We start from the raw sequence: 15,920 nt of genomic DNA, 5'->3' as shown, positions 1-15,920 counted from the left end.
GGATCACATGACTCCTTCAGCTTCTATATCGATGAGGCCTCTCCAGTTGGACCAGAGCAACCAGAGACTGTTCAGAACTTTGTGTCTGTTTTTGGAACAGTTGCCAAAAAGCTGATGAGAAAGTGGTTGGCCACCCAAACTATGAACTTTACAAGCCAAATGGAAGCTGGGGTAAGATATTTTGACCTCCGGATTTCAACTAAACCTAGAGACCCTGATAATGAGTTGTATTTTGCTCATGGATTATTTAGTGCCAAAGTTAATGAAGGTCTTGAAGAAATTAATGCTTTCTTGTCCACCCACCCGAAAGAAGTGGTATTCTTGGACTTTAACCATTTTTATGGGATGCAGAAATACCATCATGAAAACTTGGTTCAAATGCTGAAGGACATTTTTGGCAACAAGACATGTCCAGCTGTCTTTGCCCAGGAAGTAAGTCTTCATTATCTTTGGGAACGAAATTACCAAATTTTGGTGTTCTACCACAGTCCAGTGGCACTTGAGGTTCCATTTCTTTGGCCTGGGCAAATGATGCCGGCTCCGTGGGCCAACACCACAGACACAGAGAAATTGATTCAGTTTCTACAATCCTCAATTACCGAACGGAGGAAGAAAGGATCCTTTTTTATTTCTCAGGTGGTATTAACGCCAAAAGCTAGTACCGTGGTCAAAGGCGTGACCAGTGGCCTAAGGGAAACCATTACTGAAAGGTAAGAAATAATCATTTCTACTCAATATTTTCCAAATGAGTAAGAGACCATCCTTAAAATGTGAATTAGTTATCTGTATGTAGTTAGTGATTTTTTTTTTTAACTTTTACTGTTAAAAACCAGCTGTAGATAAACTAGACTCTGGATGGATAATGATGAGAGCAAAAACAACAACACAGTGACAAACAAGAGCCTAAAATGCATAAAATATTTAAAAAACATTTAAAAAACAAGGAAAAAATTGTTCTTATTTTATAGAAAAGAGCTTGTATTAATTGAACACTTTTAATGGATCTAAGCACAAAATGACATACAGCACGTTCAACAGACCGCTTCTTCAGGTTAGAGCAGTAGAAAACATGAGTTTTTCCTCATCCTGTCTACTGCTCTCCAATTATTATCTTTTTCTTATTCATTTTTTTCAATATTTTTTCCATTTTTGGGCTCCTGTTTTTCCCTGTGTTTTTTTTTTTTTACAATAGTTATTGTTTAAATATTTTTTCCATTTTTGGGTTCCTGTTTTTCCATGTGTTTTTTTTACAATAGTTATTGTTTAAATATTTTATGCATTTTTGGTTGCATCTAGTATCACAGTTGTTTTAGATTTTGGATAGAGTGTGGATTTCCTGCAGTAGAGAAACCCTGGAAGGCCACACTTTTGAATAAGTGAGGCTATTTTCCTTGTGCAAAATCTTTGCCACGTACTGGCAGCACTTACTATATTTTTTGACATATAAGAATCTGCTCTGGACTATAAGACGCGCCTAGGTTTAGAGAGCAAAAAACAGAGAAAAATATACTAAACCTGTTGTGTCCATGGTCCAGGAGCATCTTGTAAATGTTCTCACCCAATTATTGTGTCCCCCTTGTACCTCATGTGTCTCCCATGTGTCATACTGTGTAACCCATGTGTCCTCCTGTTTACCTCATTACCTCATGTGTCCTCCTGTGTCCTTTTCTGTCCCCATGTCTCCTCCGCTCCCTCCGTGTCGTCCTACGGTCCCCCTGAATAGATGCAAGCAGTGGCAGCACATTTCACCAAATCCACTGGAGTCCATGGCAATCAGAGACCTCTCCTCTCTCTCACTGTTCCCTAGTGCTGATCGCGTCATAAGCAGAAGCCGGCACTAGAGGAGAGGTCTCTGATTGCCACAGGCTCCGATGGATTAGGTGAGAGACGCACTGCCTCTACTTTCATAATTATTCAGGGGGAGCGTAGGAGAACACGAGGGGAGCGGAGGAGACATGGGCACAGTACAGGGAGTCCCTGACATTGTGGTGGGTCGGAGGGTCGTATCGGCGGACATTCGTACATCAGGGACACACTGTATTTGGAATGTAAGATGCAGGGACTTTTTCTCCCCATTTGAGCAGAAGAAAAAGTACGACTTATATGCTGAAAAATACAGTAAATTTAAATAATGCTGTCAATAGATAGCTACAGAGCCTGCCATCTTGACTGCCTTTTAAAAATGTACTGTATAATGAGCCTTGCCCCCAGGAATATTGAGGTTAAGATAACAAATGTGCAAGGCTCGTAGTCTGACACGGCTGCTTATTTGCTGGGTCTATGAGGAGTCTGCAGCTGCATAAGTTATAGTGCGGATAATGAATCTGCTCCCACGTGCACGCTGGATAGATACCCTGACTTCCCTGAATTGCAGCCGTTTCCTTCTGTTTCCTGCCATCAGTTACACACTATGAGCTCCACATCTGTTTATAAATGTGCTTATAGAAGAGACAGGGCCGACCATCAGGTCAGAAGTCAAGATCTCTATTCCATATGTCATTCTAGAAAGGGATCTGCTTTAAAAAATTAATGCCTGCAGGCAGCTTGGGATACCCGTGTTAAAGTGATGTTAGAATCCAGTCCTCATTTGCGATTACAGTCATGATTGCATCCATCCCAATAGGAAAACGAAGAAAATGATAAAGGCAATCTCTAAAGGGTGACAAGTCAGGTCATCTCGGTGCCTACATGCCACTGCGTAGCACCTGACGTGGGTGTCGCCAAAGACTGCTATGTTAGTTACGACTATAGCGGTTCTAGGGAAATTTCTATTAAAAACAGTGTAATTCGGGTGTTGGCAATAGCCGGACCCTGAATTATGTGTCCAAATTGACAAATTAGGTTACCAGTAGAGGAATATATTTGTTAAAAGTAAATACAAAAATCCGGCAGCTTGCAAGTAAAAGAAAGTTATATTTACCCAAGAAGCCTTGTCCCGCGATGCCGTCCCGAAGTCCCTGCATCACCCGACTTCTGGCGCCTGGCCCCCCCTCTTCTCTCTCCTCGGAGAAAAATGCCAAGCTATTTACTGTATTTACTATGGAGGTACTCTTTAAGTATATTCCCCTACATTGTTTAGCACAGGGAGACCCACCTTTTGGCTTCTCCCTGCACCCAACTATCCACCCTCGTCCCCTCGCTTCGCTCGCTGGGTTTGGGGCTGGATACTCGGTGTGCCAGGTTAGTGCTGCTGGCAGCTTGGCGCACTGTACACCCCTCACTTAAAGGGAACCAGAGACGCCAGAAAAAAGATTGTATACATACCTGGGGCTTCCTCCAGCCCCATACGCACGGATCGCTCCCACGCCGCCGTCCTCCGCTTCCTGTATCCGCCGGTTCCGGGTCCCGTAGTTTCGGCCAGTCGGCGTCAGCACGCGGCCAATTGTCCGCATCACAGGGGCTCCCAGCATACCCTTACGCGTGCGGCTGCATACTGCACAGCCGCACGCGTAAGGATATGGAGGGATCCCCTGATCATGCGGACAATTGGCCGCGTCCGCCGCAAGTGACGGGACCCGGTACCGGCGGATCCAGAAAGCAGAGGATGGCGGCGTGGGAGCGATCCAGGCTTATGGGGCTGGAAGAAGCCCCAGGTATGTATAAAATCTTTTTTCTTTTTCCATGTCCGGCGTCTCTGGTTCCCTTTAAGACCCCCTAACTCAGGAACGGAGCATGGCACCAATGAAGGGCATTGTGCAAATGAAAGCCAAGATTCTTTGCTTTACAACTGTATGTAGATTTCCAACAGGGAGTAAATATTAGAGATGTAGCGAACGGTTCGCCGGCGAACGGTTCCAGGCGAACTTTGGGGGTTCACGTTCGCCTGGACCAAGCGAACTTTTGTGGAAGTTCGATTCGCCCCATAATGCACTATGAGGGTCAACTTTGACCCTCTACATCACAGTCAGCAGGCACATTGTAGCCATTCAGGCTACACTAAGCCCTGGAGCCCCCCCCCCCCCCTTATATAAGGCAGGCTTGCCGGCCATTACACTCACTCGTGTGCCTGCTAGAGACAGACTAGGGACAGCTGCTGCAGACTTGTTCTCCTAGGGACAGATTAGTTAGGCTCTTGGTCTTGGCTTGCTCCTGGCTGATTGTTATTGCTAAAATAGCACCCCTCAACAGCTCTTTTGAGAGCTAATGCTTTCCTGATGTGTTTTTTTTTGTGTGTGTTGCTCACTGACACTGACATACAGCCCTATCTGTTGCAGCTGGACCTTGGTAATTGTTATTACTGTGCCAGCCAGCCCCTGCCTAACTATCTATACTGGGACACCTACCTATGCCTACCTAACTACTGGGGCACCTACTTACCTATACGGGGACACCTACCTACCAACCTATACTAGGGGACCTACCTACGCCTACCTACCTATGCTGGGTCTCCTACCTATGCCTAGCTAACTACTGGGACACCTACCTATGCTTACCTACCTATACTGGGTCTCCTACCAATGCCTAGCTAACTACTGAGGCACCTACCTATGCCTACCTACCTATACTGGGACTCCTACCTATGCCTACCTACCTATACTGGGACACCTACCTATGCCTACCTACCTATACTGGTTCTCTTACCTATGCCTAGCTAACTACTGAGGCACCTACCTATGCCTACCTACCTATACTGGGACTCCTACCTATGCCTACCTACCTATACTGGGACTCCTACCTATGCCTACCTACCTATACTGGGACTCCTACCTATGCCTACCTACCTATACTGGGTCTCCTACCTATGCCTATCTAACTACTGGGACACCTACCTATGCCTACCTACCTACACTGGGACTCCTACCTATGCCTACCTACATACAAGAAGATAATAAGGTTGTTGCTTCATTGTGGACAGACCAAATTTGATCAGCTGGACAGTCACTGTTGTTCTATCATTGAGCTACCACAGCCCGGCGACCATATGGGCTTGAAAACTGCCACGGCCTGCACTCTCGCCATGGTGCGCACCAGTCCAGCACGGCCGTCACTATGCAAACAGCTGTTTGCGGTGCGTTACACAGTGAGTTTGGTGTGTCAGTGTGAAGCAGAACTCTAATTACACTCCCTGATTGATGTATACACATGCAAGTTGTTTTAAAGCACTTTAGGCCTGCAATTTAGCATTCAATGTGATTTCTGCCCTTAAAACGCTGCTTTGCGTCAAATCCAGATTTTTCCCCGGGACTTTTGGCATGTATCCCACTCCGCCATGCCCCCCTCCAGGTGTTAGACCCCTTGAAACATCTTTTCCATCACTTTTGTGGCCAGCATAATTTTTTCTATTCTTCAAAGTTCGCATCCCCATTGAAGTCTATTGCGGTTCGCGAACTTTTCCGCGAACCGAACCTTCCGCGAAGGTTCGCGAACGTGGTTCGCGAACTGAAAATCAGAGGTTCGCGACATTTCTAGTAAATATATTTTAAATAGAGATGGCAGATACATTCTGTAGATAGTATAATAAATAAGTACCGAAAAAGTGCAGAGAAAGGCGCAAGGCGAGATTTTAGGGCTACACAGGACAAGTTGAATGGATGGATGCAAGGTAGGGCTCAGCAGGCAGCACAAGAAGTCAGAATTCAAGGCTAGAAAGAAGCCAGGTAAAAGTCTTATAAGGCGCCCTGGAGATCGGCCACAGGTGAATGCATGCTAGGTCTAAGCAGAAGAGAGAGTCTCTCTGAGGTAACTGGAGCTGCAGTGAGATATATCTACTGGAGAGCACTGAACCTGTAGCCAGAGACACCCTTTGGAAAAGGCTGGAACTGCAGCCAGACAAGGACAGTGTCACCAGCAGGTAGGGCATTGTAACTACAGCTTCATAAAAGCCTCCATCAGGTTAAATTGGGCAATTAAAGTTTACATAACAACTGAAGAAGTATGTGACATCGCAAAAAAAAAACCCTTCCTCTTCAGAATGTCTCAAGTGAACATTGGGCCAAGGCCAGTAGAAGGCCATATGAGTAATAAGGTGTCAGGAATTAGAATGTTTTGGATTTTTTATTGTATGTTATGCCAGCGTCATGAACACCTGTGTTCCAAGATCCTGCAGTGGGTCTGGCGTTCCAGGAAGTCAACATGAAAGGCAAACTTTCCCATAGACTGGATGCAGCATCCCTAACACTCCTTTAGATGTGCAGGACTCTGCACATGCTAGTGGCGCTGGGGGGCAGGTTCAGAAAGATCACAGCCCCAGCATACCTATAGATGTGCAGAATTCTGCATATAGTGTTCACTCCAGGAGGCGGGCACCTGCAACCTTATGCATTACACTGCAGACACTGACAGCTGGTGTCACCAGCTCATTGCCTAGAACTATCAGCAGTTGCAGGAAGTGGTTCCCGATTGGATACTGAGAGGTGGGGTCTAGGCTGATTGGCTGGCTGTAGTATATAAGCTGCTCCTGATTTCTCCTCCTTGCCTGTGATAGCATTAGCTGTGATACTACTGCTTGGCTGCACTCTCTTTGTTCTTCCTGTTGTAACCTTGCTTTGCCATGCTGACTTTTGGCTTCTCCCTTGCGCGGCAGTCTTCTGATTCCTGGTTTGACCCCTGGCTCCTTCTGGACTTTGTTACTGGGTTCTCTGGTACTTCATTGATTTCCGTGGCATTTATATCTTGCACATATAAGTCCAGGTGGCAGCTGAAGTCAGGCAGACACATAGCGACTCCTGGGGGCTCCTCTGTAGGTGAAGCGTGTGGTGGAGATTGTGACATAAGTACTGAAAGAAAATTAGTGAATACTGAAAATCCTGACAGCCAGACTGTAATTGTGCTCTAAATATTTAAACCAATTCAAGCAGTTTTTTTTTTTCTGAGGTTTGTCCTGGTTTCTAATGGCTGTTGAAACTGCCCCCCCCCCCCCATCCCCGTCCCTCTGTCCTTATTTTTCCAGGGGAAAGTGTGAATGTAATTGTGACCTCTCTTAACAGTTTGAAGTACAGTGTCCTATCTCCCCAACCCCCTGCTGATGAAAGCTTTTGTTTGCTAATTGCTACTGTTAATTACAGCAGTCCTTATCTGCCTGCTCATTTTGCAGACTTTAGGCCACAGAATAGGGCAAGAAAAGCATTTACATGTATGTTGTAGCGTTTGAGAGTATGTTAGCATGCATTTTAATGTGCTATTGAGATATTGAGATGCCCCCGGTGCAAAAAATGGTGCTCGGTACACTTTAAAGGGAACCTTAACTGAACGGGGGTATAGAGTTTTACTTACCTGGGGCTATTGCCAGCCCCCTGCAGCAGTCCTGTGCCCTCGGCACCGCTCTGGAATCCTCTGGTCCCCCACTGTCACTTAGTTTCGTTTTTGACGACTCACCAGTCGCCGGCCGCCATGCGTATTATTGGACGCATTCACCAATGCAATTAGCGCTATTGCGGACCGCAACGCGTACAAAAATACGCGTTGCCGCATATCTACACGTGCGGAATGCGGAAACGCGTATTTTTGTACGCGTTGCGGTCCGCAATAGCGCTAATTGCATTGGTGAATGCGTCCAATAATACGCATGGCGGCCGGCGACTGGTGAGTCGTCAAAAACGAAACTAAGTGACAGCGGGGGACCAGAGGATTCCAGATAGGCGCAGAGGGCACAGGACTGCTGCAGGGGGCTGGCAATAGCCCCAGGTAAGTAAAACTCTATACCCCCCCCCCCCCCGTTCAGTTAAGGTTCCCTTTAACTGGAGATGATGGCAAGATTTCTGAGTGCACAACAGTTGGTGTTGTCCTTCTTGAGCACACATCATCATTTCTACACGTTTAGGAGAGACAGCCTTACTAGCCGAGTCATTTCTGGATGTGTAAACCTCACATCTGTGCTGAGGTCTGGGTGACCTTGATGCCTTCTGCTGTAAGACTGCAGCATAGCGCAGACTATGGAAGCCTCACTGCAGTCCCTCCGTTCCAAGAAATATATTCATTGCAGTAAACACTCATAACAAGATGATGTTACTGTTCCAATTATAATATTATATTGTTTGAAAAAGCGTCACCGATTATAATCAGTGGTTGTTTATTAACTACTAAGGACGTGATACCATTGTAGCGAGCGCAATACAGGTAATATATACGATGTAATTATATGTGCCCGTTGACAGGACATTATTCTGGAACAAAATCTCCGGACTAATTTTAGAATTCGAGGTTTTATCATGATAAATATAGAACCAAGCTTGGTTTATAATAACCAGGGAAGAAAGCCTGTTACCCGCAACATCCAATCAGATTTCAGGGAGCAGGCAACAGCCTCCTTTTTACAATTTTAATGAGTTCTTAGTTTAAACAGAACAAAAGATGTATAGAGAAAGTTGCCTATAGCAATTGTAGTCATATTTTTCTTAATTTCAACCTTTTAAAGTGCTCTTGTAGTAAGAGGAATAAAGCGGCTGCAATATGCATTTCCATTAAACAATGCATAATGACTGGCTGTCCTGCCAATCTTTTGCCTCTTATACTTTAACCCACTTACTCAGAACAAGGATGCAGGTCACATGCTCTGAGTAAAGTCTCACCACACTTATCACATGCTTGTTTCAGGTGTGTGATTCATAGAGTAATGATGTCAATTGATCAGGTGGACAGCCAGGCAAGTGGCATTTTTTAAAGTACACCTGAATGGAGAGGGATATGATAGCTGCCAGGGCCGAATTTACCACAAGGCACTGTAGGCACGTGTCTAAAGGCGCCTGATGATGGAAAGGCTGCTCAGTCCCCTCCCCTAGGGCCTCCCTCCTTCCCTATGCAGAGTCTGGCTACCTAATACTAAGGTACACCTATTGCTACCTATGACGGGCAAGGGAAGTAGGGGAAAGGTAACGTGCAGTGCAGCTCAGAGGGGGGGGGGGGGGGAGGTTGTATGTTCATGGAGGGGGCGGAGTCTAGGGTGCCAGGACATCTGTGCCAATAGGCTCCTGTAAGGTAAATCCGGGTATGGTAGCTGCCATACTTATTTCCTTATAAACAATAGCAGTTTCCTGGCTCTGCTCTGCTCACTGGCAGCATGGTAGCATAGAGGTGGATAGCTTTTTTGACTTGCAGTGCTGGGTACCTGTTTGAATACTAGCCAGGTCATTTTGCGGAGTTTGCCTTGTGTCTGCATTGGTTTCCTCCCACGCCCCAAAACATACAGATAAGTTAACTGGCTTACCCCCTAAAATTGGTCCTAGGCTATGATGCACATATGATTATGGTAGGGATTAAATTGTGAGCTCCTCTGAAGGACAGTTAGTGACCAGACTATATCTACTCTGTACAGCACTGGGAAAGATGATGGCACTATATAAATACTAAATAATAATAAAATAATCTTTTTGGCTGCAGTAGTGTCTGAATCACATACCTGAAACATCATGCAGCTAATCCAGTCAGAGACACCTGATCACCATGCCTGTTCAGGGTCTGTGGCTAAAAGGATCAGCAGGACACTCAGGCAATATGAATAAATATGTCAGTCTCCATATCCCTCTCTAGTTTAATAATCTATCACAACCTCACTACAGGCTATGATAAATTATTAAACAAAATTACTTAAAGAGACTCTGTAACAAAAGTTTACGCCTTATTGCCTCTATCCTATAAGTTCCTATACCTGTTCAAATGTGGTCTGGCTTACTGCAGCCTTTTCTAGTTGCACAGTGGCTGTATTATCTCTGTTATATAATCTAATCTTCTTTCCTCTGACGGCTTTGTCGGGCTCAGGCAGGAATGTGCTGTCTGCTGTTATTGGTAAAAGCTATACACACCCTCTCCACAGCCTATCACAAGCTGGTAACAGCCATGTCTTTTGTTTGTAAACACTGTCTAAAACTGGCAATTACAAGCCAGGATTGCAGCAGGGAGTGGCAGAAACAGCACAGAGGGGCCCAGGAGAACATAATGAATAGAATGGTATGCTTTTAGCTGTAAGAATTTTAGAGTACAGATTCTCTTCAAACCTGTGTGTGTGTGTGTGTGTGTGCGTGCCTGCGTGCGTGTGTGCGTGTGCGTGTGCGTGTGTGTCCGTGCGTGCGTGTGTGTGTGTGAAAGGAGAATGCTGCAGTGCTGCAGTAAATAAAGATGTTTTAATATAGGTTTACATTGCTTAAAGGGAACCAGAGAGGAATGCTTTTTTAAAATAGAAAAAGAGTTTATACATACCTGGGGCTTCTTCCAGCCCCATAAGCCTGGATCACTCCCACGCCGCCATCCTCCGCTTCCTGGATCTGCCGGTACCGGGCCTGTCACTTCCGGCGGACGCGGCCAATTGGCCGCATCACAGGGGCTCTCTCCATACCCGTACGCATGCGGCTGCACAGTAGGCAGCCACACGCGTACCTGTATGGAGGGAGCCCCTGTGATGTGGAGAATTGGCCGCGTCTGCTGGCCGACTGGCGGTAATGATGGGACCCGGTATCGGCGGTTCCAGGCAGAGGAGGACTGCGGCGTGGGAGCGATCCGTGCGTATGGGGCTGGAGGAAGCCCCAGGTATGTATACTTGATCCTCTCTGGTTCCCTTTAAAGCAGCAAGCTCAAAAAGTGAAAAAGGACCATCGTGCTGAGATATATAAATACATTGTGTGTGTGTGTGTTTGTGTGTATATATATCTGTACTCCTATTAGTGGTGTCAGTGGTCAGTCATAGATATGACATACATATAGGATGATAATGTTGCAGTAATGGCAGGTTTACATGTATACTTGTGGCGTTGCTTGGTAACTTATACTCAATGCATTTTTGTTTCTATTTCCGTAATTCATTTCATAGATCAAAAGTTGTCAGGAGATTTCCAAGTGTACAGAAGGACACACAGATAAAAAACGGCTGGAAAAATATGCATTAAGGTGCCCATTAACAGTATAATTTCTCACCAAATGCGATCTTTCAATGCTATTTTAATGACTGAATTGTATAGAAAATTTGCCGTTTATGAAGGCAATCAATAAGGAACAATTCTTTGGTCGGTTGCTAAATAGGATAAAAGTTGGACTTTATGATCGAATTTGAAGAAAGAATTGTTCACTAAATTTGAACAATCGATAATTTCTTTCCGATTAGTTACAATCCTTGAAATCACGTTGAAAGATCGTTTGTGATGAAAAAATTGTACCGTTAATGGGCAGCTTTAGGCTTTCGAAAAAATAGATTCCACATAGTTACATAGTTATTTTGGTTGAAAAAAGACATACGTCCATCGAGTTCAACCAGTATAAAGTACAACACCAGCCTGCTCCCTCACATATCCCTGTTGATCCAGAGGAAGGCGAAAAAACCCTTACAAGGCATGGTCCAATTAGCCCCTAAAGGGAAAAATTCCTTCCCGACTCCAGATGGCAATCAGATAAAATCCCTGGATCAACATCATTAGGCATTAGCTAGTAATTGTAGCCATGGATGTCTTTCAACGCAAGGAAAGCATCTAAGCCCCCTTTAAATGCAGGTATAGAGTTTGCCATAACGACTTCCTGTGGCAATGCATTCCACATCTTAATCACTCTTACTGTAAAGAACCCTTTCCTAAATAAATGGCTAAAACATTTTTCCTCCATGCGCAGATCATGTCCTCTAGTCCTTTGAGAAGGCCTAGGGACAAAAAGCTCATCCGCCAAGGTATTATATTGCCCTCTGATGTATTTATACATGTTAATTAGATCCCCTCTAAGGCGTCTTTTCTCTAGACTAAATAAACCCAGTTTATCTAACCTTTCTCGATAAGTGAGACCTTCCATCCCACGCATCAATTTTGTTGCTCGTCTCTGCACCTGCTCTAAAACTGCAATATCTTTTTTTGTAATGTGGTGCCCAGAACTGAATTCCATATTCCAGATGTGGCCTTACTAGAGAGTTAAACAGGGGCAATATTATGCTAGCATCTCGAGTTTTTATTTCCCTTTTAATGCATCCCAAAATTTTGTTAGCTTTAGCTGCAGCTGCTTGGCATTGAGTACGATTATTTAACTTGTTGTCAATGAGTACTCCTAAGTCCTTCTCCAAGTTTGATGTCCCCAACTGTATCCCATTTATTTTGTATGGTGCTAGACCATTAGTACGTCCAAAATGCATGACCTTACATTTGTCAACATTGAATTTCATCTGCCATGTATGTGCCCATATAGCCATCCTATCCAGATCCTGTTGCAATATGACACTATCTTCCTGAGAGTTAATGATTCTGCACAATTTTGTATCATCTGCAAAAATAGCAACATTGCTCACTACTGCATCTACTAGGTCATTAATAAATAAATTGAAGAGCACTGGACCCAGAACAGACCCCTGTGGGACCCCACTGCTAACAGTCTCCCATTTTGAGTATGATCCATTGACCACAACTCTTTGTTTTCTGTCCATTAGCCAGTTCCCTATCCATGAACACAGACTCTTCCCCAGTCCTTGCACCCTCAACTTTTGCACCAGACTTTTGTGGGGAACAGTGTCGAAGGCCTTTGCAAAGTCCAAGTATATCACATCTACAGCATTCCCAATATCCATATTAGCATTCACTACCTCATAAAAGCTGAGCATGTTAGTCAAACAGGACCTGTCTTTAGTAAACCCATGTTGATGCTGAGAAATAAGATTATTTTCTACTATGAAGTCATGTATAGTATCTCTTAGTAACCCCTCAAATAGTTTGCATACAACTGATGTTAAACTTACAGGTCTATAATTTCCTGGATCAGATTTTTTGCCCTTCTTAAATAATGGGAAAACGTGGGCTGTACGCCAATCCACTGGGACTCTGCCAGTTGCAAGAGAGTCACAAAAGATAAGATAAAGGGGTTTATCTATAACTGAACTTAATTCCCTTAGGACCCGAGGATGCATGCCATCCGGGCCAGGTGCCTTGTCTATTTTTAATTTATTTAGTCTTGCCTTCACTTCTTCCTGCGTTAAGTATTTAATATTACAGTTAGAAGATTGAGACTCTTCCGCCTCTGTAGTTTGCAACAGTGCTGTTTCTTTCGTGAAGACAGAAGCAAAGAAAGCATTTAATAACTCTGCCTTACCTTGGTCATCCACCATTGAGTTCCCATCCTCATCCTTTAGGAGTCCTATACAGTCAACCTTTCTTTTTTTAGAGTTAATGTACTTGTAAAACTTTTTTGGGTTAGATTTGATATCCTTAGCGATTTGTTTTTCAGCTTCAATCTTTGCCTGCCTAATTTCTTTTTTACAATTTTTATTGCACTCCTTATAATTGCTTAGTGCAGCCTCTGTCCCCTCCTGTTTTAAGACCTTATAGGCATTCTTTTTCCTCTTCATTTTATCTTTAACCTTTCTATTCATCCATAGAGGCCTTTTTTTATTCCTAGACATTTTGTTTCCATATGGGATATACATACTACAGTATTGATTGAGTATAAGTTTAAAAGCTTGCCATTTCCCTTCAGTGTCTTCCCCTTGTAGTACATTATCCCAGTTCACCAAACTTAGTGCCTGCCTAATTTGAGTGAACTTTGCTTTTCTAAAGTTCATAGTTTTAGTGGTCCCGCTGCCCCGTGGCCTATCAGTCACCAGCTCAAACGTTATCATGTTGTGATCACTATTTCCCAAATGTTCTTGAACCTGCACATTTGATACATTATCTGGTCTATTAGAAATGATCAGATCCAGTAACGCATTCCCCCTAGTTGGTTCAGTTACCATTTGAGTCAAGTAATTGTCCTGTAGTGCTGCCAGAAATCTGCTGCTTTTACCAGAATGGGTAGCCTCAATACTCCAGTCAATGTCTGGAAAGTTGAAGTCGCCCATAATTATGACCTCATTTTTACCTGCAGCTTTTTCAATCTGCTGTAGTAATCGCAGTTCTGCAGCTTCATTAATAAGAGGTGGCCTGTAGCATACCCCAATAAGCAATTGGCAACTTTTATTTCCACCATGAATATTTACCCAAACGGACTCCACATCTACGCAATCTTCCTCCATCTCATCGTTGAGGACAGCTGTAAGAGAATTCTTAACAAAGAGACAAACCCCTCCACCTTTTTTCCCTGTTCTATCCCTCCTAAACACATTGTATCCTTTTAAATTAGCTATCCAGTCATGGCTTTCATCCATCCATGTCTCGGTTATTCCCACAATGTCATAGCCTTTGTCATTCAGAATGAACTCTAGTTCGTCTATTTTATTTGCAAGGCTCCGAGCATTGGTTACCATGCACTTTGTATTTTTACCACCACATTTACCAATTTTGTTTACATGAAATTGGCTACTTGAATTTTTACCAACCTCCTTAATCTTTACACTGTCCCCACCCCCCTCTCCACCCTCCATAATGATAGGTTCCCACTGTCTTTTTACCTCATCTTGTCTATGTATTGAGACTTTATCCTCCCGCCTCCCCCCAGATCCTAGTTTAAAATCTCCTCCAACCGTTTAGCCATCTTCTCCCCCAATGCAGCTGCACCCTCCCCATTAAGGTGCAGCCCATCCCTGCTGTAGAACCTGTAGCCGACTGCAAAGTCTGCCCAGTTCTCCAGGAACCCAAACCCTTCCTTCCTACACCAATTTCTCAGCCACTTATTTAACTCCCTAAGCTCCCTCTGTCTCTCAGATGTAGCACGTGGCACTGGCAGTATTTCAGAAAACACCACCTTGGAGGTCCTTGCTTTAAGTTTATCTCCAAGTACCTGAAAATCATTTTTGAGGACCTTCCATCTCCCACTAACTTTGTCATTGGTGCCAATGTGTACCATGACAGCCGGGTCTTCCCCAGCCCCACCCAGTAATCTGTCAATTCTTTCCGCTACATGCCGAACCCGAGCACCCGGGAGGCAACAGACTGTACGGCATTCGCGGTTTCTTCGACAGATTACCCTATCTGTGCGCCTAATAATTGAATCCCCTACCACCAGTACCTGTCTAGCCTTAGCTGCACTCCTATTCCCTTTCTCGTTACAGCAGTCTGCCCCTTGGTTGCTAAGGAGCACATCCTGCTGCAGCATTGCTACTCCTGAATCATCCTCCCCAATATTACGCAAACAAGCATACTTATTAGTGAGGGACAACTCGGGACTAGCCTCCCTGCCACTTTTTCCCCTACCCCTTCTAACTGTGACCCAACTAGCGGCTGCCTCTGCTTCTTGGTCCGGCTGTACTCCACCCTCCTCATCTTCAACGGTTCCAACATACCAGTGTCACTCAAAGAGCAACACAGACCTGTGTTAACTTGTAGCTAATTCTAACCAATTCCCCTTCTTGTTTCTTCTCCCAAAACTACCTCTACCAAAAAAGAGCAGTTCAGATTGATGCGTTTAATGGATGCATAATTGTAACCGATACCCCTTCCTGATACTTTGCGTAAAGTGAAACCAAGCCCTAATTGATTCCTAACTGACAAACCCTATTGCTTAAAGGAAACCTGAGATGAACAGGTACCATTAAAATAAACAAACCCCCTGAAAGTGTATGCCAAATACAGGCTGTTCCTGTAGTTTTTGTTGCTCTCCTGTGCTCATTTCATTCTTAATTTTTCATTTTTATCCTGTCTAAAATCCAACATGGCCGCCATCTGCTTCTGGGTCAGTGTCACTGTGTGTTCCTGGCTCAGATGGGGAGAGATAAGTGTGTAACTCAAGTCCGGACACTAATTAGCTGGGTAGATAAATAAATCTGTGCTTACTGAGTTGCTTCTCCCATCACAGGCACTGCTCTCTGTGATGCCATTCTGTATACAGATAGGAAGAACACAGGCACAGAGGGGGGCGGGCTTGAGCAGACTGCTCTCACAGATAGGGAGAACACAGGCAGAGAGGGGGTGGGCTTGAGCAGACTGCTCTCACAGATAGGGAGAGCACAGGCAGAGAGGGGGCGGGCTTGAGCAGACCGCTCTCACAGATAGGGAGAACACAGGCAGAGAGGGGGCAGGCTTGAGCAGACTGCTCTCACAGATAGGGAGAACACAGGCAGAGAGAGGGCAGGCTTGAGCAGACTGCTCTCACAGATA

The 15,920-nt window shown here is 44.6% G+C and overlaps 1 protein-coding gene across 1 annotated transcript in view; it reads left to right on the top strand.

The window, feature by feature from the left end:
- PLCXD3 (phosphatidylinositol specific phospholipase C X domain containing 3) overlaps positions 1-15,920 on the top strand; it is a 161,202-nt gene that overhangs the window by 87,196 nt on the left and 58,086 nt on the right. Inside the window, exon 2 of the mRNA XM_068271812.1 lies at positions 2-710. Coding sequence (XP_068127913.1) covers positions 2-710 — 709 coding nt within the window. The remainder of the gene's footprint in view (position 1; positions 711-15,920) is intronic.

This window comes from Hyperolius riggenbachi, chromosome 1 (genome assembly GCF_040937935.1).
Source record: "Hyperolius riggenbachi isolate aHypRig1 chromosome 1, aHypRig1.pri, whole genome shotgun sequence".
Taxonomy (NCBI): domain Eukaryota; kingdom Metazoa; phylum Chordata; class Amphibia; order Anura; family Hyperoliidae; genus Hyperolius; species Hyperolius riggenbachi.
The sequence above is the reverse complement of the archived record's forward strand: the minus strand, read 5'-3'. Positions and strand labels throughout refer to the sequence as shown.